The 27,567-nt window shown below is 35.0% G+C and overlaps 1 protein-coding gene across 4 annotated transcripts in view; it reads left to right on the top strand.

Annotated features, from left to right (window-relative positions):
• FUT9 (fucosyltransferase 9) overlaps positions 1-26,959 on the top strand; it is a 122,091-nt gene extending 95,132 nt beyond the window's left edge. For all 4 annotated transcript variants that reach the window (XM_077903041.1, XM_077903040.1, XM_077903039.1 and 1 more), the window contains one exon: positions 14,368-26,959. In XM_077903041.1, coding sequence (XP_077759167.1) covers positions 14,376-15,455 — 1,080 coding nt within the window. In that variant the 5' untranslated portion in view covers positions 14,368-14,375 and the 3' untranslated portion in view covers positions 15,456-26,959. The remainder of the gene's footprint in view (positions 1-14,367) is intronic.
• Positions 26,960-27,567: the final 608 nt, after the last annotated feature.

Genomic DNA, 27,567 nt, shown 5'->3' with positions numbered 1-27,567 from the left:
TCTGGGTGGCTCAGTCCATTGAACCTCTACTTTCAGCTTAGGTCATGATCTCAGGCTCTTTGGACTCCCTGCTCAGCAAAGAGTCTGCCTCTCCCTCTCCCATTGCTCCTCCCCCCACCCCCCACCCCCACTCATGTGGTCTCTCTCTCTCAAATAAATAAAGAAAATCTTTTTTTTTAAAAATTCTTCCAAGTTAACAAGTTACACAGTAAAAGCAACTTGGAAAACAGATAAATCCACAATCCTTTTGACATAAATATGAGTAGCCAAAAAATATAAGCTTACATCACTAGTCATCAGAGAAAAGTGAATTAAATGAAAATTTAACAAATTATATATTCCTTATCAAATGCAAAATAAGCACATATAGCTATATTCTAATAAGAACTCTACTTTTTTAGGAAATATGTGTGTTCTTATGTCTTTTTAAATGATATATGGCTTTGAAATTATTCATACTCTTTTATCCCATTTTCCTCTGTCTATAAATTAATCCTAAGCAGATAATCAGAAAAATAGTAATAGATTCACTGTATAAATTGCATATTGTAGTAATATTTGTATTAGAAAAGAGTGAAAAAAAGTATTTATGACCAATAATAAGTAAATAGTGAATAAATTAACATATATTCAGATGTAGAAAGCTTATCCAGCCATTAAAAACCAGGTTTTTTGGGCAGCCTGGGTGGCTCAGTGGTTTAGCGCCATTTTAGTCCAGCGTGTGATCTCGGGACCCGGGATCAAGTCCCAAGTCAGGCTCCTTACTGTGTCTCTGCCTCTCTCTCTGTGTGTGTCCCTATGAATAAATAAATAAAACCTTTAGGAAAAAAAAATCAAGTTTTTTTCAGGGCTCCTGAGTAGCTTAGTGAGTTAAGCATCCAACTCTTTTTGGCTCAGGTCATGATCGAGCCTCCTCCCCTCATAACCCCCCTCCCCCGGTCAAGCACTCGGTTGAACCCCATGGGGCTCCCATTAAGCTTGGAGCCTGTTTAAGATTCTCTTCCTCTTCCTCTGCTCCTCACCGCCCCCACCCCTCCCACAAGAAAAATCAACTTTTTTCTTGGTGATATGAGCAAACACTCACAACTTAAAGTTAGGTTAAAAAATTTAAAAAGCAGGAGAAAAAATTATTTAAATCTATTAGTTCTCACTATTGTGTAAAAACATAGCATACACTTGATAATTTAAACTAAAGAGGTGAATAATAATTAAATAGATCTCTGCAATAAAGAGAAAAAGAAAGACACACAAGATATTGTTACTATTTCTGTGAATTGCTTTATAGACTGCTTCCATTTATCATGTTTGTGTATCTTCAAAATTGTATAGTAAACATTAAGCTAATACAAAGAATCAGACACCATATGAAACTCATTTTTATCAGAGATTGTGCCTAGTATCAAACTATCAATATTTTAAGAATGCAATCAGTCAGGAAATATCCTAGTAATCTCCATAAGCCCTCCTTTTTGCATCATATCTGGTCTATGGTCTAGAATAATAGAAGCCCCCAATGTCACCTCACAGAGTAGGGAACATTTAAATAGTAAAACATCTTTATTTTTATTTTTTTTTATTTATTTATTTTTTTTTACATCTTTATTTTATACTTAAAAGAGTTGTATAGTTTATGTGACACTCTCTAGGGAGCCATGCCTCATAAATCCATCCAAGTTTAGGTTTGTTTACAATAAGCAATCCTCAACCAAGAATATCTTCCTCAAAGTATTTCATAGATAACAAATCTCCCTTCCAATAAATGTGATTAGTCTGGTGGCCTGGAGGTCAAGTTATCATTGTTTACAAGGACATTGAACCAGGTTACCTGCCTTCTTAACCTCCCACTCCCCAGGAGCATCTCCCTGGTAATCAGGAGGGATCACAGGCTAGCTGCTTAACCTTCCTCCCCAATATTGTTTTAAAATAAAACATTTTCGAATGAGAGAAATTTAAAGAAAAATGAAAAAAAAAAGTCACAGCATTTACTATGAATTGGAAGAAAATAAGACCATATCAGTGATAACAGTTAGTGGTTCATTGTAATAATCCAGAAAATAAGTGAGGCAGTCTTAAACAATGAAGTAACAGTAGATAGAGAAGGTGAGTGAGATTTAATAAATACTACAGCATTTCAATAAGTGTAATAATTGACTAGATGTTGGGTAAGGGAGTTGAAGGAATAAATAATGATTTCTAGTCAGAAGCTTAGGGAGGTGGTGTATGAATGATGTGGCTATTTGTGAAGAGTAAAGAAAACAGAGGAGCAGTGTTTTGGGGGGTTGAGGTTCTTTAATAGAAGACTAGAGAACTGTAGTTATATTTAAATTCTAATGAAAAGCAACCATTAGAGACAGAGAAAATGAAGATTAGGAAAAAAATCAGGGATAATAAATGGAATGAGGTCACATAACTTATTTAGATTCCAGAATTAATGAGGAGGAATCAACTTTCAATGATGGGACACTTGTCTTTTCCAATGTGGTAGGAGGAGAGAACATAAGGCTATTCTCTGTTGATGTATTTTCTTTTCATTTTCTCTACTATGTTCACCAAATATGGTGCTTTATTCTGAGTATTCAACTACTTGGTGAACTGAATATTAAAGATTATTTATTAGGAATGAAATCAGAATAGGAATGCTAGATGACCCCTGAGAAGGTTTCATTCAGGCTATGGAGAAAGAAGCTAATGGGGCCAGCTGAGGAATGGTGATTCAATGGAAGTCCTCCCTGCCACCCCCACCCCTCCCACCAAGGATTGGAGCATTTATATCTTAAATTCAAGAGTTTTTCACTCTTGCATTTTTTTAAACAAGTTTATTTATTTGCTTGAGGGACAGAGAGAGCAAGAGTGAGGAGAAGGAACAGAGGAAGAGGGAGAAGCAGGCTTCCCACTGAACAGGGAGCACAACATGGGACTCCCAGAACCCTAGAATCATGACCTGAGCCAAAGGCAGACACTTAACCAATTGAGCCACCCAGGCACCCTTATTCTTTTTTTTTTTCACTTCTGAATTCCTCCTTTCTACCTTTCTTCTAATAATATCATCTTTGTTAAGTATCTTAATCACATTTTCAGATTACTCAGAGGCAAGTTGATTAAACTTGCTTCTTTCCTACAGATCACTTTAGCTACACTTTAATCATAGTGTTTCTTAGGCTGTTGATTTCTTAGTAGTTTATCCTTGCTATTTTAGTTCTTACTGACCTATTCTCTTATTGTAGATTTAACTTGAAGTTTCAGAAGCTTCTTATTAACTACAGTGATGTATTTTTATTTAATCCCAGTAAAGCCAGTGCTAATTAGTTTCCCATGAGTTCAAAAGATGATCAGCCTGTAAAATCTGATCCAGAAACTGTTGTCATGGCAATGCCCCATCTAATACAAGGTTTGCCTCTATAGGTAGATATATTCTTTTATTATAGCAATCTTCTTAGTATCTATTAACATCTTTTGATGCACATGATGGTGTGTTGTTTTTATTTTCATTTTTGTTTTTGCAATTTGAAAAGCAAGAATTTTAGGGTTAGAGAAAGCATGTAGGAAAGAACCAAGGAACATAAAGCAGTTTGTTTCTCATGGATTTATTTCCTTGCCTTGTAAACTGCACTAAACCCTCTCCAGTTAGATAGCTGATAGAAGACCAGAAATTAAGGGAAATGTTCTGGGAAAGATATTGTGAGTGTATTGATATATTCAAAGCTGCTAGAGTCAGTGACAGAGTTTGATTCAAATAGTCAGTCTTCCAGATGTATTAGGAACCCAGAAATTCTGGTACCCAGAGGGTTAGAGGTCAGGGGATAGCTAGGTTTGAGATTCTAGGTCTACATATTCGGTGGTAGGAGCAGAAGGGAGACCACATTGACTGAATTCTCAGACTAGCCAAATGAGGAAGGATGAGCCAAGTCTGTTGGTGGGGACTGTTGCTGCCAGACAGGTTTCGTCCATATGAAACTCTCTCCCAGGGCCTTTTATAAAAGCAATTGAAGGACACTTTGAAGAGATAATTGGTAGTAAGACTGATGAAGGTCAAACAATCATAATATGATCATTAAAAGCATAGGACCTTATGTAGTAGCCTGCTGGGAAACAGGGAATTTGTAACGTAAAACTTACAGAAAAGAAATTATTTATTCTATCTGAAGTAATGGTTAAATACTTATAAATCCTTTTAAAAATGTTAACTGATGACATTATGTGCACAAACACTGGGATATAACTGAAATTTTTATTGAAATAATTCTTTTTCTCTACCTTTATTGTTTTTAGGCAACCTGGCTCTTTGAGGTTAGTTAATTTTCAAAGCTGACTCAACAAAGCAGCACATAAGGAATTCACCTGAAGGAGAATGTGGCTATCAGAAATACAACTATCAGGGTGGCCTGGGTGTCAATTATTCTTTATATTCCTGGAATTGCTTTATAAACAGCCTAATCATAAAACAAAGCTAGACTCCTCCCTGCTCTGAGTCATCCCTCTGCACTCTCTTGGGGACAGAAGAATTATCTAAAACTCCTAGTTTTCTGGTTCTGGCCATTAATTTCCAGAATAAGAGTGGAGATGAAGTGTTGGTGATCTAGTTTATTCTAATGAGCATATGACTTCAGAGCAGTATATATTATAAAATAAATCCTAAATCCTATAATTCGCAGAAATCTTTGCAATTGTAACCTGGAATTCTCAATTCTTAACATGTATTTTTAGAACAACACATTTTGGAGTCAAGCCACTAGTGTCCACATCTTGATTTATCACTTACTGTACGGCATGAGACAAATAGATGGGCATCAGTTTCCTCATCTATAAAATGAATATAATTATAGTGTGTATTTTATCTGGTCATTATGGATTTAAGAGAATTAATATTTGTTAAGTGCTTAGAATCATGCTTGGCATGTAGAAAGTGATATATATTTCTTTTTTAAATGATCAAAAAGAAATAAGTTTTTCCTGAAAATGAAATGATAAAATCTATATAAAAATCTTAGCCTGGTGCCTAGAACATTACAAATGCTTGATAATTGTTAACTATTTGGTCACTCAAAAAAACATTCATTGAAAGCAAGGATATACCGGGTCTGACTAGACACTAGGGACTGAAGAAAACACCCAATGTCTATCATATGAGCCTAGGTATAGTCAAACAGAAGCAACAACACTAATCAAATATACAAACATAGGGACACTAGCTACTATGGTAAGTGTTTTGTAAAAATGACAGATAGTACTATGAGACCTGTATGCAGGGCCTTTGATTTAGTGTGTGCGTGTAGAGGGGTGGGTGTTGGTAGGTTGTCAGGAATCCTTTCATAAGCAACTGCCAGTGGAGCGGAGAGCTGAAAAATGAAAAGGGGAAATCAACAAAGAGTGAAGGGAAATGGGTTCAGGGAGAAGGAAGAGCTGGTATAATGACTCCATCACTGCGAGAGGGCCAACCATGGCCACGCAGGGAATGCAGAAGGGACTTTGACATGCACGGAGGTTGGAGGCAGAGGCAAGATCCCCATCATCTGGGACTGTTTAAACTACATTAAGACTCTTTCTTTCTTTTTCTTTCTTTCTTTCTTTCTTTCTTTCTTTCTTTCTTTCTTTCTTTCTTTCTTTTTTTTCTTTATCTTAAAAGTAATTGAAATTCATTGAAGTACCTAAGCAGTGTGGTCCGTGATTTGAAAAGAAGACTCCACCTCAGGGATTCTTGAACCTTTTGTATTTCAGAATCACTTAGAAGACTTTTTAAAATGGATTGCTGGGCTGCAGTCCAGTTTCTGATTCCTTATATCTAGGTCAGGAGGGAGAATCACATTTCTAACAAGATCCCAGGCAATGCTGATGCTGTTGCTGCTGGCCTGGGGACCACATTTTTAGAACCACCAGTCTACTGCATCGTGAAATCAATTGAATGGATCAAACGTGAGTGCCAGATGTACCACTGAGAAAGGAAGGTCAGCCATCTAGACAAGAGGTGATAGATTTTGGACTCAGTGAAGTAGAAAGAAGTCAGCTAATCTAAGGAATATTTAGGAGGCATAATTGGTACTAGGTAGGATATAGATTTGAAGGACAGGGAGATGTCAGGAAAAAGCTCCTGGGTTAATTACTCTACTTTGTCATCTGGAAGGAAAAAATTCTCATCTTTAGGATTGGGAATGGAAGTAATATATCAACTCAAAATGAGAGGTTTTTATTTTTTTTAAGGCTCCCTTGACCTTCATTGGCTGGCTGATATGGGCTACAACCTGACAATAATAATAGAAAGCACTGATGCTGATGGCCAAATTATGAAAGAATATTGGCCTCAAGGAACGCCAGAAAGCATGTTCTAGGAAGCTGCCAAAGAGCACCCCGGCCCTGCCTGTGGTATTCCCTCTGGGAAGGTAGCACACGAGCCAAGTTACGCTTGGGCTCAGTGTCAGATCTTGTTGCTCTCACTGCAGCTAAAGCAAGTAAATAAAGCTTCTAAAATGAGTAAAGACAGTGATTGAGAACTAGTGATTATGAGTAGAAAGAGAAAAAAGCAGGTAAAAGATCAAACTATAAAAGGTTAATCTCTGAGTTGGAAAGAAATTTCAAAGACAGTGAATGTAGAAACTGTTCAAGATGAAGACGCTTGCAATGCAGGAAAAGAGTCAGTTGGCACACCAAAGGAAACAAATGTGAGACAAAAATGAAAAGGGGAAAAAAGGAAAGACTTTTTTTTAGTATTTTAGTGGTAATATCCCTAAAGATCAAACCACTGCAGAAATAAGTCAGGGAATCCTAATATGCGCTAGGGTGCGTTCTGAGGAATATTCTGGAAAAGCATAAGTGGCAAAAAAAAAAAAAAAAACTGGCATATTTTGGTAACAGCCTCTCCAGTGTTTGGAGGAAATAAAAGAGACTCACCCTTGGAAATACTGGAGATAATACCCAAAGGTCTTTGAGAAAGGTTCACAAACAAGAATTTGATAGCATTCCAGAGATCAGCTAGTGTCTTCTTGCCAAAAAGTAAATGGCATCTCTCCCAAAGACAGAAGGCATCTGGCTCAGAATGTAATGGGGAGAATTGTGGGAAGTCAGAGCAGGAATGCCCATGAGAAAGGTTCAGTGGAATGTGAAGTGTCAAGAGAATCTTTGAGAATGAAGAAATGAATATGTAAAGTTTTACAGTACCTTGAGGCAGAATATAATTTGGTATCAAGTATTGAGAGTATAAGACATTTTTATTCTTGTAAAGGATCTTAGCATAAAAGTCACAGGAAGAAGTAAAAGCAAAATAAAATAATACCAAAAACAACCCCAAAATTAAATAAACCTGGGCAATTCAAATTATGAACATTCAGGGTATGAACATTCAGGGTAGTATTCAGAAGACTTTTGCAGATACCACCTACCAGCCAAGACCTAAATTCTGGATGAAGTCTATGGCTTAACATAAAAGGAAGAGATGTGTTTGCTGTTTTGAGAATTTATATACAGTTTTTTAATACATATAATCATGGGCATATTTTGAAAGATTCAAGGTATGTAATTCATAACCTATAGGAAGAAAAAAGAGATAAAATAATTAGTTGGGTTTTTGTTTGCTTGCTTATTACTTGGTTAGGATTTGTTTTGTTGTGGATGTTTGCTTGGATTTGTTTGTTTCAAGTAATAAAAACAATTATAATTAACATAGACAAAAAGAAAAATGATTGCAAGTTTATGGAGTAGCTCTTATAGCTGAAGGAATATCTGAAGAACCAAACCCAGGCAGGGAGGATCCCAAGCAGCTCCTTGGATGCAGGTAATAGAGTTTACATAATTGTCTCATAAAGGAACCCCACTGTGATTAATCAGCTCCAAAATTTTTCCCTCCAGACCTTTTCATTCAAGTTTCCAAGCCCCAGAGACAGAGTTTAAATGATCTGGATCATCTGCCCAACACTGGTTAGGAAAGAAGGAAATATCATTCTCTACAATCCCAAAGATTGCACACAGGAGGAGGAAGGTGGTATCTCAATAGGAAATTGGGGCATTATTATCAGAAGAGGGGAGAGCGATCCAGACAATAAAAACCAACAAATATCTGCTATGGAATCCTTTAAATATAACATGCTTATAGAGTAACTTTTTGTAAAAAGGGTAATTCAATGAACTATTGAAAGACTATATTCGTTAGATATTTTATATTATATATTTATCCAGAATTTATTAATAATGAGTTATGTTTTGAACTTAGAGGAAATTGTGTATATGTGTGTGTGTGCACATGTGGTTAGAAATGGTAATAATTTGCATAGATGTAAGAAGGTTTTATTATTCCAAAAGAATTTCAGCTATGGTGAGAGCTCTGATTCTTGACTATAACAAAGAGTAATAACATAACAGCAAACCCTAACATTGTGCTTTCTCTGGTCCAGGCACCATCAGAAGCATTTTATTAATTTTATTTAACAGTCACGATAAATGACAATCATTTTTTTTTCTTAACTATTTTTAACTTTATCCACTTAATTTGTCAATGATTCATTTCTGGTCTTGAAGGCTGGACTGAACTGATATGAAGATCCCTAAGCAGATCCAAAGTTCTGTTCCTTTACATGGATGAAATGTCTTACCACTTCACGAATCATCTCATCGCGCACCCACACTGTGTACTACACAGTGACTGTCAAACATGTTGACTCACAACCTCCTAAGGGCACAGGAACACTCTCTTCCAACCCCACGTGCCTGCCAATGTGAGCCAGAGAGGTGGGTTGAAGAGTGAGGGGGTGGCTGCAATCTAGGAATAAAGCCCAACTATCTATCCTCTTTCGTCTTTTAAGTTTTAGGCAGGTATTGAATTCTATCCTAAATATACCCCTGTTTCTTTCAATGTAAAACACACATACACACACACACACACCTGAAAAATTTTAAAGTAGAATTACCATTCCATGGAGAAACCTCCTATTCTCTTTGGCTTCACATTTCTCTCCCTAATACTTTCAAGTGTATTTATGATTTGAGAATCACACTCGAACCTCTTCTATTCCAAGCTTCCTTCCAATCTTTACTTTTAGTGGAGCATATTTCTAAAGTGTGACACTGAAGGTAGTCTGTCTCTTTTTTTAAAAGGTTTTATTTATGTATTCATTAGAGACACAGAGTGGGAGACAGAAACATAGGCAGAGGGAGAAGCAGGCTCCCCGCAGGACCATCCCAGGATCCATCCCAGGACCCCAGGATCACAACCTGAGCTGAAGGCAGGCAGATGCTCACCCCTGAGCCACCCAGGTGCTCCTGAAGACAGTCTCTTAATGGAAAGCAGAATTGGGTGCACACTGAGTCCCATTAAGTTATACTTTTACCAAAGATTTTGTTAATTTTTTTTAATAATAAATTTATTTTTTATTGGTGTTCAATTTGCCAACATACAGAATAATACCCAGTGCTCATCCCGTCAAGTGCCCCCAGATTTTGTTAATTTTTAATGCTAATGTCTTGATATTCTTTTATAGTACTCGAGACTACTAAAAATCATTAAGAAGTTTTAATTATACTATTTACTGTTATAATTTGCTTTGTCCTGTAAATTTATTGCTCTCTCTGGTGAAAGCTAAGGTGACAGTGCTGTGGGTCCTTTAAAAACAGGTTGTATCGATTAACAGTTCAAGATGTGTTGGGTATCCAACTGAATTTTAGTTATGAGAAGTAGGTTTAAAGGTCCCTGTCAAGGGGTTGTCAATTAGGCTCCAAGAAGCAAACTTTCCTGACAGTTTCTGTACAAAGCAGGGGTTACTGAGTAACTGCCCCTACTGTTCAGTAATTGATCGGGACAGCCATGAAAAGCTGAGGAGAGAGGTGTGCAGAGAGTTAACAAGAAGAACCTCAATACAAAATGTCCAGGAAGCAGAAAAACTGAGGGGCACACAGTGAAAGGAACACTGTTTCTGCCTAGTGACCAATTTTTTTCTCATTTGGTAAAAAAAAAAAAAAAAAAAAAAAAACAGTCGTGGAATTGAAGTATTCTAGATAGATACCAACTCTGACATGTGACAAAGGCAGGCAAAACTAGGAGATTTTGCTCATTCAGTGGTAGATATATCTTGTATGTCAACTGTGATGGTAGTTATTCCCTAAAGGTAGACATATTAAACGTACAAAGAAGGCAACTAAATACACATTTCTTCATTTATACTTCACTCATTTTTGCTTATCTAGTTACCAAGCATTTTATCTTGCACATAGTAGGGGATTCAGCAATCCACTATTTTATTCATGCAACATAAATAGCATGTATTAAACACCTGCTGCATTCTGGTGATGAGGATAAAGCAGTGAAGAAATAAAGCCCTTCATAGAGCTTAATTCTGGTTATTACGTTCTCTAGCAGCAATATGGAAAATCGGTGAACATAAAATGTAGTGATCATGACCCAAGCGAACTAGATAGCTAGGGTCTGTTTGAAAGTGTGCTTTGCCACTTCTGAACTGGGTGTCCCACTTTCCTTTATCAATAAAATGGGATTATAATGAGGCAGTATATGCGTGTGTGTACGTATCTATGTTAGTGTAAGTGCTAAGATCAATATTTGACACTAATAAGTATCATGTAAGTGTCAGGTATTCTTGTTAAAGGAAATTTTTCTAAATTTAATGCATGGGTAAATAGTCCTCAGTTATAGAGTAAAGGATGGAGGCCAGAGAAATCAAGACAATAAAACTTGAGGTGCCAAATGTACCTCAATAGACAATTGAGTTTGTATTATTTATTCAAAGAAGATTATAGAAGGCAAGCTAGTTACTTATATCTCTGGCCTTCAGGTCTTTTCTTTTCTTTCTTTTCTTTTCTTTTCTTTTCTTTTCTTTTTTCTTTTCTTTCTTTTTTTTTTTTTTTTAAGATGTTATTTATTTGAGAGAGAGTGCGAGAGAGAGAGAGAGAGAGCAGGTGTGGGAGCACTGGACTCAGTCACAAGACCCTGGGATCATAACCTGAGCCAAAGGCAGACACTTAACTGACTGAGCCACCCAGGCAGCCCAGCCCTGAGTTTTTCCATCTGTAAAGAAGAGGTGACAAAAGACCTTCTTGATAGAGGTTCTAAGAGGATTAAAGGAAATGATGTGTGCAAAGTGCTTGACACAAAATCTAGCTGAGAGTGAGCATTTACTAAACAGAGGCTATTGAAGTTGTAACCTGATTATAATGAATTAACATCATTTACTTAGTTTTTGCAGTTGCGTTTCAATTCAAAAAGGACTTAAGGAAACTTTCAATGAGAACAGTTCTTTTTTTTTTTTTTTTTTCCTTTTGAGAGAGGGAGAGAGAGTGCAAATGAGTGGGGAGGAAGGAAAAAGGGAGAGAGAGAATCTTAAGCAGGCTTCAGTCTCAGTGTGGAGCCCAGCATAGGGCTTGATCTCACAACCTTGAGATTCTGACCAGAGCCATAATCAAGTCAGATGCTTAACCGACTGAGCCACATAGGCATCCCATCAATGAGAACATTTCTAAACAGTATTAAACATTGGTCTCAGTTCATTGCTCAACACTTCATTGCTCAGTCAAATCCTGTATATTAAGGTTAGTATTACTCCTTTAAAAAAGAGATCCCTCCAGTGAATTTCCTCAGTCTGTAGATCCCAGAATCTGAAAAAATTAAAAGATTGTCCAACTAATTAAATTTATAAAGTAGGATCAAATATACATGAACCTACATAAACCAACTTTTGAATTGTGTCATAATATATTTTAATACTCTTTATTGCTAAATGTTTGTATCTGTCTTCATAAGTGAAATAGACTTTTTTTAACCTCTTATATTTTCTTTTGGTAATAGATTAATTGGCTTCACGTATGAGTTACACTTCTTTATTTTTCTGTTTTCTAGAATTGTTTTTAATGACAGTAGTCTTCTCTATTCATTGAACTATTGATATCACTCCTACAAAGCCATCTAGGTGTACTGTTTGTTTTCAGTTAACATTCATGAATTATACTTCACTGACTGGTATTTGTTTAATAAGAATTTCTTATTAAAACTGTCATTTTTCTATTTGTGCAGATAAAAACCCATTCATTTCATCAGTTTTTCAAATTCAAGAGCATAAAATTACTCCATATAGTCATTTCCTATTTTTCCTGCTGCATAATCATTTACTGTTTGTGTAAACTGAATTTCTTTAGAAAATAAACTGAATTTCCTTTTTTCTTGCTTATTCTTGCATGAGGTTTATCTTAGTATTTTCTTTCCAGTTTTATTGAGTCATAATTGACATATAACATTATATTAGCTTAAGGGGTACAACATAATGCTTTGATATATATATATATATATATATATATATATATATATATATCAAAATGATTATTACAATAAGTGTAGTTAATTCATCACCTCACATAGTTACATGTGATGTTACCAATTATCTCAAATTTCTGCTCTCAATTTCAATGATTTCAGTCCTTATCTTAATTTTTTACTTCTTATTTCTTTAGCTTTGGACTATTGTTCTTTGTCCAGCTCGTTCAGTTGACAATTTTGTTAATTTCCTCAAAACTATGCAAACCTGTAAATTCCCTTTAAATAAAGTACTGTTTCAGCCACATTCCACTAAAGTAGTAGACATGACGTGCCATCAACATCATTTGTTCTAAGGAGTTGAGATTTCTTTCATATTCCTTTCTATTTTCTCTGTAGCTTAGGGGTTAATTAATATTTTTTGAAAATATATGGTAGACACTTTTTTATTCTCATTATGTTATTGACTGGACAGGCTGAAACTAACTTTGATGGTAAGTCGCAGTCATCAAATCCAATAATTCTGTTCCGGGAGTGCTCCAGAATACAATATCCAGATTCTTTGGATTCACAAAATCAAGGGAACTACATAGGGAATGTCTTATGCTTTAAGAAAAGCTACATAACAACAACAACAACAAAAAAAAATGTGATTTTTTAAAAAATATTCACGTAAATTTAGGTAATTAAAGAACAATTTCTCTCTTTTTTTTCTGGAAGGAACTGCCTCATGTTTCTACACTAGCTTTTTATCAAGATTTAAAAACATCTTAATGAATCTGAAATTGATAGACCGCATTATTTTGGTGAGAAGAATAATGGGTTTCAGAAGATCAGTAAGAATTTGATCAAAAGACAGTTTTGCAAACACATGTTTTATATTTGTGTTCATATTCATGAGAAAACATGAATGTCAAAGAGGAAAAACCCTGAAGACTCTTGTATTAAAAAAATTAAAAAAACTTGATTCATCTTTTTAACTGCAATATGCTATAAATCACAAAATCAATACTGTTCTCCCTGAAATATAATTCTTTTCTTTTGAGAATCCATTTATCTTTATTATACTAATATTTTAATGCTAAGAAAAACTTTTTTTAATGCCCTGATACCACATAAGTGAGAATGTTTTTCTAATGCCACTAGAGCATTTTATTATCACAATCTAGCAGATCTTGGGTGTAGTAACAGATTAGTAAAAGTAAACAAGAAAAATTATAAGGAAAATAAAAAGAGGTTTTAATTTATCAAATTTTTGCATCAGAGTACTTACTAAAAAAAGAAAAAGAAAAAACACAAGTTGCTATTTTTTACAAGAGGACTATTATAATGCATTTTTGACAGAGAAGATGAACTTACACCAATAAACTAAAACAAAACTTTTTTCTTTAAAATGTTTGGTTTTCTAAAGAATTCTATCTGAACTGCAAAGTAATATTACAATCATAAAAAGTGCACTAGGAAATAAGTGATTATATAAACTGGGGAATGTTCACAAATCTGATATAGTTTCAAAGTTCTAAAAATTTTAGTCATAGCTTTGATGATGCTAGTCTTTGTGCCAGCTTTCTAGAAGCAAATAAAAATATCACAGGTAAAGATGTCATTGGAAAAAAAAAATGCAACTCAGCTTGAAGGTAAGCTGGTCCACTTATGACAAATTCTCCCTTACTATTTATAGAGTTCAGGGGAAAGTTCCTTTTAAAAGCAGTTTCTTGGCTTAATAAAAGCTACGCTTCTCTCAATGGCTTAATAACACTACTGAGGGGACTCCTGGGTGGCTCAGCTAGTTAAGCATCTATCTTCAGCTCAGGTCATGATCCCGGAATCTCTGGATCCAGGGATCCTGGGATGGAGTCCCAGGAGCTCCATGTCTTTGGGGGTCCCTGCTCAGTGGGAGTCTGCTTCTCTCTCTCTCTCTGCCCCTCCTCCTACTGGTGCTCTCTCTGTCTCTTGCCTGTTCTCTGTCTCAAATAAATAAATACACAAATACTTTTTAAAAAATAAAACTAAACAGGAAAATGCAATTGATTTTGTAAGTGTATTTTGAGATGTACCTATATTTATGATTAACTTTTCATCACTACCCCTACCTACTATTCCTCTACCTTTCTCTTTCTGTTTCACAGAAAAAATTATGACATCAGCATCCAAAGGAATTCTCCGCCCATTTTTAATCGTCTGCATTATCCTGGGCTGCTTCATGGCATGTCTGCTCATTTACATCAAGCCCACCAACAGCTGGATCTTCAGTCCAATGGAATCAGCCAGCTCAGTGCTGAAAATGAAAAACTTCTTCTCCACCAAAACTGATTATTTTAATGAAACTACTATCCTCATTTGGGTGTGGCCATTTGGGCAGACCTTTGACCTTACATCCTGCCAAGCAATGTTCAACATCCAAGGATGCCATCTCACAACAGACCGTTCTCTATACAACAAATCTCATGCAGTTCTGATCCATCACCGAGACATCAGTTGGGATCTGACTAACTTACCTCAGCAGGCTAGGCCACCCTTCCAGAAATGGATTTGGATGAATTTGGAATCACCAACTCACACGCCCCAAAAGAGTGGTATTGAGCACCTCTTCAACTTGACTCTGACTTACCGCCGCGACTCAGATATCCAAGTGCCTTATGGCTTCTTGACGGTGAGCACAAACCCCTTCGTGTTTGAAGTGCCAAGCAAAGAGAAGTTAGTGTGCTGGGTTGTAAGTAACTGGAACCCTGAGCATGCAAGGGTCAAGTATTACAATGAGCTAAGCAAAAGCATTGAAATCCATACATATGGGCAAGCATTTGGAGAGTATGTGAATGATAAAAATTTGATTCCTACCATATCTACTTGCAAATTTTATCTTTCTTTTGAAAACTCAATCCACAAAGATTACATCACAGAAAAGCTCTACAATGCTTTTCTAGCTGGCTCTGTACCTGTTGTTCTGGGGCCATCTAGGGAAAATTACGAGAATTATATTCCAGCAGATTCATTCATTCATGTGGAAGATTATAACTCTCCCAGTGAGCTAGCGAAGTATCTGAAAGAAGTTGACAAAAACAATAAGTTATACCTTAGTTACTTTAACTGGAGGAAGGATTTCACAGTGAATCTTCCACGATTTTGGGAATCACATGCATGCTTGGCTTGTGATCATGTGAAAAGGCATCAAGAATATAAATCTGTTGGTAATTTAGAGAAATGGTTTTGGAATTAAAGTTTTCCATCATTTGCACACTTGGAAAAATTATTTTGATGAGCTATCATCCAAGTTTTGAGGATAAGAAGAGAGACAACATTCTGCTTTTGTGTCACAATTTATTTTTATCATTCTCTCTTGGGTAACATGTATATTTTGATGGAGATTTCTGAGAGCTCAGCATTAGCAATCACTCCTTTTGATTTTAAATTATCCTGTATATACTTAATTATGTGCACTGAAAATTAATTTATTCTTTGCTACCATTTGCAAACATTGTTTTTCACATTTTGGTAGTTGTTTGTAAAGTAAGTTTGTGATATGATTGTTGTTTCTACATTGATCAGCTATTTAAGCTATTTGGGAGATGAAGATACACATCTTAAAATATGAAATATTTTCACTAAATAATATAACCTCTATTCCAAGTTTGCATAATGTAACAAAGGAAAAGCATTTGTAATTGAGTTCTAACCTCTTTGACTTCAAAATGAACAAAGTGCATAACTATCTCTTTTGAGCTACTTTTTACCTGTTTACCACATTTTTTGTGAAGGAAGAATTATTCATGTAGTGAATAAGAAAGATAGTGAAGCAGAACTGTTTTATTCAGGAAGCTATTAGACTTTTCATTTATTTTCATTAAGCTGACTTGCAAATGTAGCCACTTGTTCTCATGATCTTAAATTAAATTATTCAAGTATTTTTAAATATCCAATTTGGGGGGATTTGTAGAACATGGGAAGTAATCCTGAAAACACTTAAGAATACCTAGGACAGTTCTCTTCCCAATCCTTACACTTATTATTATAATAAATAATTTCCTCAAACAAAAGAAAAGGATGTTTATAGATACATATCATATTTATAAGTGGTACAGTTATATACAATTTTGAATAACATATCAATTTAAAATATTTTCCCCCAGCCCCAATATTTAAAAGTTTCATTTTACCATGTGGATGAATAGACATAAAATTTTAGAGTTTGTCCTGTCATTTGAAAGAATATAAATAAAATTATCATTAAGGTATTAAATATAAGATTTAAAATAACACAGTGGGGATCTATAGAAAACACACAATGCTAACTCAATCTCAATGCATTATTTAATGAATAAATGAATGTCATTCAAAGTCACGGGGAAATTTTTGTTTGTTTCAACAAAGTGACAATTCTAGCCTAGAAATAATAACTGGAGATGATGATTTATATTTCATTTTAGTAATTACTCATATATAGCGCATGTGACTATGGCCCTCAGGGCTTTACAGAACCAAAATAAACTTAAACAATAAGTTTTTGGAAAATTCATCCTTGAACCTGCAGTTGCTATACAGCAATTTTCTTCTGCAAGGTTAAGGGCTAGATATAAGCAGAGATTCATAGGTGAGAAAAGATGGGATGTTAAGGATTCTTCAAGAAAAGCATTTCCCAAAAGAATCTTTAATGACTATTCCATTCATGCCAAAACCCATCAAAAGAATTGGAAAGTTCTGATGACATCCTTTGAATCTAACTGTATTCTAACAGTCCTGTTACATGTTAACATTAGCAGAACACAAATCCACAATCTTCTACATCAAATGGAAACTAGATAGAGGCAAACTTGAGTCAGTAAGTAGGAGATATGTCCCGTAACCCAGAATGCCTTGTGTAGGAATGAACTGTCTGGAGCATGAGAAGGATTGGAGCAGAGGAAGATTCTGACGTTAGATGAAGGACTGTTTGATCCTCAGGTTCATTTCTTTGCCCATGTTGAACAGCATGTTGTGTCAGGCAATACCCTAAGCAGAGATAAAGATGAACAAGGTACTATCACTGCCCTCCAGGAATTTACAATTAAGTGGAGAGATATATGAAAGCTTTCTTCAAGTCCATGTTTATGCACATACTCCTCTCAATGGAGTTGATATGTCACTGCTGATTTAATGAAAATAAGTTAGGGAATTTCCAGCAATTGCTCAGGAAATCAAATATTTCTGAGCTGCAAACTTTCTTCACTCATTTGACCCAGTGTAGTTTCTCTCCATATTATTGCTTCTAACCATAATGCATCAAGAAATGGATGTCCTCATGGATAAGGACAGATCTTACCCACGTTTATTTCATCAGATTAAAAAAGTCTAATTCATCCATTTAGTCTTACTTTGTCATCTTTTGGGCCTACAAAAAGTATAAGGACCTAAACAAATTGCATGACTGATAAGTTTAGAAACCACTTGATTTCTAAAAGCAGAAAAGGATCAGTGTCATGACAACCCATCTTGGCTGTGGTGGGCTCTCATGATTTCAAAGAACTGAGAAACGTGAGGGCATCACCACCCTGTCAACTATAAATTTGGTCTCTTTTTTAAACTGACTATAATCACACGCTGATAATATCCAAACCAAGGCAATAATGGTGACTAACTGGCACGTCTGTATATTGAAAACCCATTACCTGGTCCCAGAAGAAAAACTTTTCTGAGTTTGAAGTGCCAAAAAGAATGAGTCAACTTACCCCATCAGTTCTAGGGCCATTTATCTGTAAGTTTTAGGGCCCAATGGTATTATAGCAATGTTTACAAACCAATCCCCTATTCTGCTTATGAGTTAACCAGATCCATAGATAATACTTATTCAAGAGATATGTTCACACACACACACACACACACACACACACACGCAGAGCTAGTGACATAGTAAGATAGCAATGTAAGGGTGCTATATATCTTAATTCTACATTCTTTTTCATTGAATTCTCACCTAACCATAAAAGTATGTCTCAATTCCTAAAAATGTGAATGCCTTATTGGTCTAATTAGGGCCTATGGAATGGTACACTCTATGTGGAAGCACTTTGACTTTTTAAAAAGTATACAGTAAATAAAACATCAAGCTTGTTAGCATTCTTTCTGTTTTAAATATTTTAGAAGTTGAGCCTTAGCAGAAGGAAATGGGCTTTCACTACATTTTAAGTGAAATATTCAAAGATAGCATATGGTTCTCAGGCACTCCTTTAATAAATCCTGTGGATTGCAATTCTTTTAAAGGATATCTCATGGTGAATGAATATGGATTCAACAAAATTAGGTTGCTGTTGAATATAATAACAAATAATGATGCCAAGGGATAAACTGTGGATCTAAAAACAGAATAGACCATTTAAAAAGTTTTATTCCACAATATCAAAAATCTATTGCCTTCAATAATCTGAATATTTAAATGTTAATAGTTGTAGGCCTTACTAGTAAGAATATATTAATTATTATAGGTCTTTTTAGTAAGAATATATACTGAGTTCTCCATATCCAGAACTATTAAACTCTGAAAAAAAGACATGACAGTCATATTTTATGACAGCCATAAATTTTACAATATGAAGTAGAAACTAAAAAAAAAATTGTCCTAGTGAAAAACCAGTATCATCTTAAAATTTTTACATTTACTACATAAGTCCTAATAATCCTAGAATATGCAGAAATGTTTTCTTGTTGTGAAGGCTTAGAAAGCTCAGAGCACTTGAGATGTAAAGTGACAGAGTATTTAGGAATTATTTGCTGGGGCTTTAAATTCTTGCCTCCAATTGGAGGTTAAATATGAAAAGAATAGGAAATTCTACTATTGATATCTTTTTTACTGCCTATTTTCAAACTAGATTCCATGAGTCTTAAGGTAATCACCTAGAAAATGTCTTTGCATAAAGTAATGTTACCAAAACGAAGGCTTAGGTCCTTCCATTAAGACCTTGTGCTTAACCATATCTTTGAGTTCCCTTGAACTCTGATCTCATTTAGGGGAACTTTGTAACGAATTAATTACAATCAAACTGGTAAATATAAAAACTTCGGCATCTAAAAGATAAGCACAGTGCCTGTGACAGAGAGGGAGTTCAACAAATACTTGTTCAATGACTAGAAATTGCATTGGAGGCCATGCAGAATTTTTAAAAGTGTAAGAACAGTTCTAGCTTATTGGTACCAGTTAAAGATTATGTTTTATATTTATTTCTCTGTTCAGGTTATTGATTGGATGGAAAGGAAGGCTTTTTTTTAAAGATTTATTTATTTATTCATGAGAGACACAGAGAGAGAGGCAGAGACATAGGCAGAGGGAGAAGCAGGCTCCCTGCAGGGACCCTGATGTCAGACTAGATCCCAGGAACCCCGGATCACCCCTGAGCTGAACGCAAATGCTCAACCACTGATCCACCCAGGTGTCCCACAAAGGAAGACTTTATGTCCTTCCAATCTTACTACATCTTATCACCCCAAAAGAAGTACCACTTCAAGGAAGATTTTAAAGGATTTGGAACATGTTAACATTCTATCCAAATATGAACATCAACTGTTTCTAATAGGAAAGACAATTAGTATTTGAGGAGAATATAAAGTGCAAACACTGTGAAGGGCACATATTTATTACCAAACTATGCACAGAGAGAAATGCACTTTCTTTCCTCCCTAACTGCACTCCTTTGTACTGCAGACATCAGTCAATTAAGATGGTATTTTTTTCTGGATGTCTCTCATCTAAAGATTTTGTAGCATTTTACAAATGGGTAAGCTCAACTACTATCCAAAGTATTCTCCCTCTCAGTAATTCATATTGAATGCATCCATATTCATAAGCACTAGATAGAGCAGTTAACAAAACAAAAATGAGAGAGAGCCTGCTAAACCAGACATGACAATGCTAGGCTGGGTTACAGGTTCAACAAACTCATTTCGAGAAAGACACCTAACCTCTCTGGACTTTGTTGTTTGCAAGGTTCTTTCTGGCACTGTTACTCTCTTAACTTAGATCTAAATTGACAATATACATGTATTTGCAAATGAAATTCCAATGACTGCATCGTTTTTTGGAGGTAAATGTTTCAAACAGATTTCCCTCTCATTTCTCTGAATAGACATTTAAAGTATAAAACTGATTATTTAGACTAATATGTGGAAAGAACTTAATGCAGTGCTTGGAATATGGCAAGCACTCAATTAACTAAACTTCTTTTAACTCCTTCCCCTTTGTTCTCTACCTCGTCTTTTGTAACTCATGTGTTCACTACTCACTGAGACCTTAATTGCCTACAGAAAAACAACCATATAAGGAGCATTATTTTAAGATATTATAGATTTTTCTATACCATCCGCATTCTTGTTACAATAATTTAAAACTTTTTATCAATGCAAAAATTTCAGGGAGGCAGTAGGGGCACATTTCAAATCCCTGATGACATTAAACAGGGAGCATAATTTGAGTAATCCAGATTGAATATATCCAAACAATTTAGCTATTCTTAACTCATACTTGCTATATATTTTTTTTCATTTAATCTACTTTGAAAATATTGTCAAGAATTTAAAGAGAATCTCTCCAATGTCAGCTGTCTTTGTCAGTGTAACTGAAAAGCCTGGTTCCTGGGTCACCAGACCTAGAATCACCAGAGGTATGTATTTATGAACGATACTGATTCCTTAACCTTGCTCATTCAGTTCTCTTCAAACAAGTAAAAAAAAAAAAACACATGTTTTTAATACATTTCCTAAGTTATTCTGCTCCCTGCTATAGTTTATAAACTATCCTAACTAAGCCAGTGGTTCTCAAACATACATATGTTTTTGGAACTTCCTGGGTCAGCTGCATATGAATCATTTGAAAAAGTATTAACAAGAAACAGTTTCTGATTCTCTGGGTCTGAGATGGAAGCTAGAATCTGTATTTTTAAAATCTCCCCAAATAGTTCTGATGTGTTATCAGGTTTTGTCATAACCACCTATAAAATGGAGTGTATTCTGTATTCTGTTCAACTGAAGCAAGCTAATACCGTTAATTCACCTGGAATCTTCCTGGATATGCCAATAAAGTGTTTCTCTACTTTAAGAGCCACGACATTCTATATGCCTAGTTATGTCATGCAGCAGTGTGGTATGGGCTAATGCCTTGATTTGGGGCACAGTATTTTCAGTCTCCAAATCTTCTTTTAAGTTGTGATTGCTTCATAGCAATACTTTTCAGGCCTAGAGGCATAAATAGATTGCTTGGAGAGGCTTTAAAATTCTAGATGTTCAAACCCCACCTCCAGAGATCTGATCTGATTGATTTGAAATGGGACCCAGAGACCAAAAATTGTAAAGACTCTTTAGGTGATACTAATGTGGGGCCATTTCTGGAAACCACTAGTGCATACAAATGACTGCTCAATTCTTGGCCTGGAGAAATTATTAGGAAAAGAAAATTTTACACACCTTGAAAAAAGCATCTCTCATTCTCTTTAGGCTCTCAATGCATGTTTGTATTTTGCAACATGAAAACTGAACTATCCAATTACTAAGATCTTTTACAGCCATAAAATTTTATGCTTCTGATCTGCTGATCTGCTAATTCACTGGATATGTTTTAAAATACCTCTTTTCCATGTCCCAAAGTCCTTGCTTGAAGGATGGAAAAGTCATTTGCAATTGACATGCAATGAGCCAACTGCAGTACGTGGCTTTTGGTGATCACAGATCTACAACTGAACCTGCCATTCCCTAATTGTAGACAAGTTACTTGACTCCTCTTAGCCTCAGATTTTGCATCCATAAAGTAGAGGTACCATATTCCCAGTGTAGATTTTTCTGTGAGGACAAATTAAATGACATTTAAGTGAATAGATAATGTGCTCCATTAAAATAATTTACTATAATAAAATATCACTATGAGGAATAAAAACTACTTCCACAATTTCAGTACTAAAACAGAAAAATGTTAAGCAGAGAGCTTATAAGAATCATTGCAAATTTAAATAAGCCAAAGGAATAATCTTCAGAAGAAGAGAAACAAATAAATATAGTGTAGAAGCATGCATTCACATCTTCTATAATTACTAAGTAATGGAAGGGGTGTGAGGAGCTGGCAGTGGTAGCACATAGGCATTATTTGCATTACTAAACACATACACCATTTCTTAAAATAATTGGAACCCAAGTAGGCCTAATTTCCCCTCACTGTTATGAGCAATCAGTAAATTAACAGTCAATTTAGTTTATTATTAGTTGGCATAGCTCATGTCACAGAATGGAATAGCAGGAAGATTCTTAGAGGGATTTTCTGGTAAGGACAGAGGGCCAGAAATATTCAACAACTTAACTTCATCCACCACATCAGCTCAGCCGCAGCTAGTTAATGACATGTTAGGAAACAGAATCAAGTCTTCATCTACTTTTCCCAAAGTTAAAAAAATTCTAAAAGTCGCTTTAAAATGTTAGAGTATAAATTCAATAAACAGGAATGTATTTGGTTAGTGGTGCAGAAATAAAATGATTCCTAGCCAGACTGTGATTAAGATTGCTCTAATTGCTAATTGCATAATAAATAAAATTTTGACATGAATAATCTCAACTGTTCATTTGCACAATTTCTAAATTATAGTTTAATAAAACAAAAAAGTACCCTTAAAGGAATTTTTTATATTTATGTGTCAAAAATGAATAATATTCAAAATAGTATTTTTAAGTAGTTCCTAATTGTCTTGCTTTAAAGAACATTAGAAATGTTTATTTCAGATACAACTTTAGAAAACTTCAAAAATTAAATTATTTTTCTGAATTTTCTGGCAACCAAATTATTATTAGTTATTGAATTAGTTGTATACATAACATGTTAAATTAGAGCTTGCTGGAAGTTTGATGTGAAAAACAAATATAAATTTTGTCTGAAAAATTTTAAGAGTGGTTTTTTTTCAGAGGTATGTTAACTATGGTGACTCTTACTGCACATGGCTGCATTACATTTTGATTAATGAAGGTGCAGGAGATAGAAAAGCAAGCTCACGGATATGGTACACAGACTAAATTAACAACCCTGTAGTACTCATTATGCAAAAATATGTGCCAGAGTTACAAGAGTGCCTCCCCTATCTCAGATTGGCCTCATTAGCCACATTCATTCCCTCAGATGAGGCAATCCTGAAGATGCCAGCCTCCTCCAAGGCCCATTTGCCAAAAGGGAGCTCACTATCTGGTAGGACAGGATATGTGTCTTCAGGGACTACCTTGAGATAAGGTCTTCCACGCACTGGTTTTCTTCTTTAAGAGCTTTGAACAGACCGAGAATATCTGGTTCTATGTAAAAGTAGGAGACGTCTCTTTTTTACATAATAGATGGCCTATCTCAAATATTTTACATATAATTTTAAAACAATGAATCGAAGGACAAAGACTATCACACTTGAGACGAGGAGTTTACTGACAAAAAAAAATTCATTTTGCTTTACATTCAGTGAGAGCTCTTGTGCTGGAAGATGTAGTGTTGGAAATGGAAATAGAAAAACATAGTGAAAATAATGATATCATTTTTTACTCTTAAATAAAAATGTAAATCTCTAGAGCTATCTGATGGCAGTCTAAAAAAACGTGCACTTTTTCCCTTCTTTTTTTCCTTTTTTTTTCTTTTTTTTTTTAATTTAATGTTGGATTTGGTAGGAGTCAGGGTTTAGTGGAGTAATCATGACAATATAAAAATAACATTTCCATAAATCATACATAAGATGAAGGTAAAAAGGAATGTTTGCTGGAGGGAATGCAACTGGTCAGAATTATCGGAGTGAAATTATTGAGAAAAATCATCTTCATTGGAATAATGTAGTTTATTCAGAATCTGAAACAACCTGTGTGTTTATTAGAGATTTTTAAAGGGAAAAAGTAAGGCGCTAACAAGTCTCAATGTAGATTCAAGTTCACAAAGCTGCAGAAAGTAGGAAAAGAGTAGTAAACAGATTAGAACCCAAATTACAGATAGCACAACCTACTGCATAATTCGCTAGCTTTTTTTGGGCCACTGACTTCTCATCTACCAACAGTGTGGTTGGACTTTACATGAGAGTCACCTGAGAAGCTTTTGTTACATCTTGATTTCCTGATTAGACACTCTGGTTTGGTTAGCCTGGCACAGACATGAGCTGCCATACACTCTTCTAGAATTTTCCTTCTTTCCTTCTTGCTCTCTTCCATGTGGCCACGTCTCTGCTCTGGGAGATATAAGAAAGAAGAGAAAATAGTTACCAGGCAATTTCTTTGGGAATTCTAATTAAACAGTTGCTAAAGGAAAAAAGTTGTAGTGGAGTTTTACAAATGAAGAGTGGGGATTTTACATGTTTTCTCTTATCTCATTTCCTCAAGAACATACATACAGACACACATAAGTCTATACTTTTTCTACGTAGTTCAAGTGTAACTTTGAATAAAACAATGTATACTCAAGTAAAGAAGGTCAAAACTCTCATGGTGAAACAAAATGTGCCAATTCTAGCCAATATGTGAATTGTTAAGGGTCAGTAATCTATAAACTATTTGGGTGGTAATTGTATGTTTTATTAATGTAATGTGATTTTGCACTATTGTACTGTCATATTTAAGCAGACTCTTAAAAATACTCTGAAACCTAAATGCCAAATGTACAGTTTATAGGTTCATGTTATTTCTGATAAGGACTTAATTGCATTGTGCTAATAGTTGTTTAATGCTATTAACTTTCTGTATGTGTATAATTGCAATGCAGACCCCATAGGGTTGTTGTAAGCACACTAATTAGTCATCTGAATTTTTATAGATAAAATCACACATTGATCAGAAACCACTTTTCTACTTATTTTTTTGTAGAGTATTTTTCCACACTTGAAAAGACATGATTATTTTATATCAAACATCAGCTTTTCTTTAAAATCTTATTTTAGTAGCCAGTGCATGTTTGAAATAAAATGTGTTAGAAATTATATGAAGATATTAAGGTTGTGTTATATTAGGTTAAAAACTGCATGCCATTGGTGAATCATGCAACTTTGGGGGGGGGCATTTACACTGCCAACTCATACATAGGCTTCGTCTCAATCTGTGTGCATGATTCATGTCCTTTCGAAAATTCTTTTTAAACTTGAGTAAAGTGAAAATGTTATTCTTAGTGCTAATGAGCCAATAGAAAATGCTGCTTTGCTGTTTTCTTGGCAGCATAATGTGGTAAAATCCTCCTACCCCCAATTTTCTTCTTGGAGTCTCTTGTTGGCAATAAAATACAACAAATAAAATCATTTGTTGACAAATGATACAATTTACTGCATAGCAATTTACTATGATAAAAGCATGAAGATGTGAAAAATATCTTAATCAGTTCCATACTATGAACACAATATTCTGGCAGCTTTTTCTACAATCAAGAATAGTATGTTGTTGTTTTTTTTTTTACACTGCCAAAATCAGTACTACTGCCAGGGAGGGGAAACATTGAGGCCAGGTCTGCACAACAGTAAATTGGACAATAAAGTAGAACATCCAGGCAGTGTGAACAGCCAATCAGTGTACTTGGTAGAGAAGGGGGAAAATATTCTTCTTGGTAACTTGAGTGATCAAGAAAAAAAAATGATTGTGTAGAAAATATGAATTTTGGCTGCAAAGACCAAGCCTCTACATGCCAGTAATTTGCAGTAGTCTTTGAGAACAGAAATTATTCCATTCGGTGAAGCTTTGTTTACGTTTTTATTTTTGTTTTGTGTTCTTTTTTCAGAAAATACACTTGTGCTTTTGAAAGGGCTTAATTCCAAACATAATGTATGTGGACCAATGACCACTTCCCAAATGAAATTAGTCATTCATCATAATATAGTAAGGCTAGCACGTAGCACTCAGTGACTTAAAACATCAATATAAGCATTTATACTGTTGGAAGGTAATTTTATTGCTATGTTATTGAAACAGGAGGGATCCTATTTATACATTTATTTATTTATTTATTTACAGAAATTTGGTTCATTCAAGTTCAGTTTTAACTGCTTCAGTGAAGTTTGTAGAACAGTAAGAAAAGTTGAGTCCAGCTACTCTTCCAAGTGAAAAGTCACGCTACTAAGTCTTGCTACATCCTGGGGTAAAGCATTAATCCAAATGTTGAGTAGCCAGTGCTGATAGTGTGGAGGCCAACTTAACTGACCAGGATGTTTTAGGTGTACGGCACTCAGCGAACAATTGATCTGGGCTCTTAGTTTGCTACTGTATTGTTCCCTTCATTGATTCAATTTGTAAATAACATAACATGTTATGGCAGCTAAGCAAATATTTTAATAAGCCATGCAAGGCAAAATGCCATGGGAGATCTGTATATTCAGCTATTTGAAAAACTTGTGTTTTCCACAAATTAAACTGGAGATGTCATTTGAAATTTCCTTCCCTTAAAAATGCCATCTTAACGTGGATTTTTCTGGCCCACTGATGTCTTTCTGGGTTTATAAATATATGGTGTGATTGTATAGTTATAATTCTTTGAAATTTTGTTCTGCAATTAATAGTGACTTCAGCGATCTGTGCTAAGATCCCAAGGCAGAAATAAATGTATAAAGGGTTTGAGCCTGTATGTGTAAGAAGAATTCTCTTTCTTCAATCATATTTCCTATATTCAATGTAAGTACTTCACTGATTTACCACTGGAGTTATTCCTTGGATGTGTAAATAATGATGTTCTATTCAGGCTTAATGAATTCCTGTACTGTGAATATTTAAAATAAAAGAATTCAATTTAAATGTGCAATAGTGCTGGTTATTTATAATGCTTACATTCAAAATCATTCACTTATGAAGATTCATTTTGACTTACATGCAAATCTGGATTCCCTGTATATTTTGAATTAAAATTTAAAAACAAATCTATTTTACAGATTATACATTTATTACAAATACTAAGTCAAAAAATGGCAATCAGTGTACATATGTACACTCTTCTACACTAGTTTGTTTCCTTAATTTTGCATTGTTAATGGACCTGGAGCTGAAATTAGATCCATGAATGATTTGAGGAATAGGAAAATCTATCCATCTTTTCCTTCTGCTCTGATCCTAGCTTGAAAGTTGCCTCATCATGCATTCTCAATTTTCTACTACTCTGAATACTCTCCTGACTATTTTTATTCAAGTATATAGAATCAATAATTACCAGTAGCCTAAAGTCCCAAGTGTATATATCCGTTTTGAACTTCTCTCTTCCGCCATATGCCTCTAACTTCCAATGTCTGTTGTCACCTAACTTCCTACAGACCTGTTGCCTTGGATAGCCCACCATGAAAGGAGTTTAACACTCACTTCCCCTTTAATCTTTCATTCACTTAATTGCACTGTTACAAATTATGTTGCCG

This window comes from Canis aureus, chromosome 7, assembly GCF_053574225.1.
Source record: "Canis aureus isolate CA01 chromosome 7, VMU_Caureus_v.1.0, whole genome shotgun sequence".
NCBI classification, from domain to species: Eukaryota; Metazoa; Chordata; class Mammalia; order Carnivora; family Canidae; genus Canis; species Canis aureus.
This window is presented reverse-complemented; position numbering and strand designations above follow the sequence as displayed.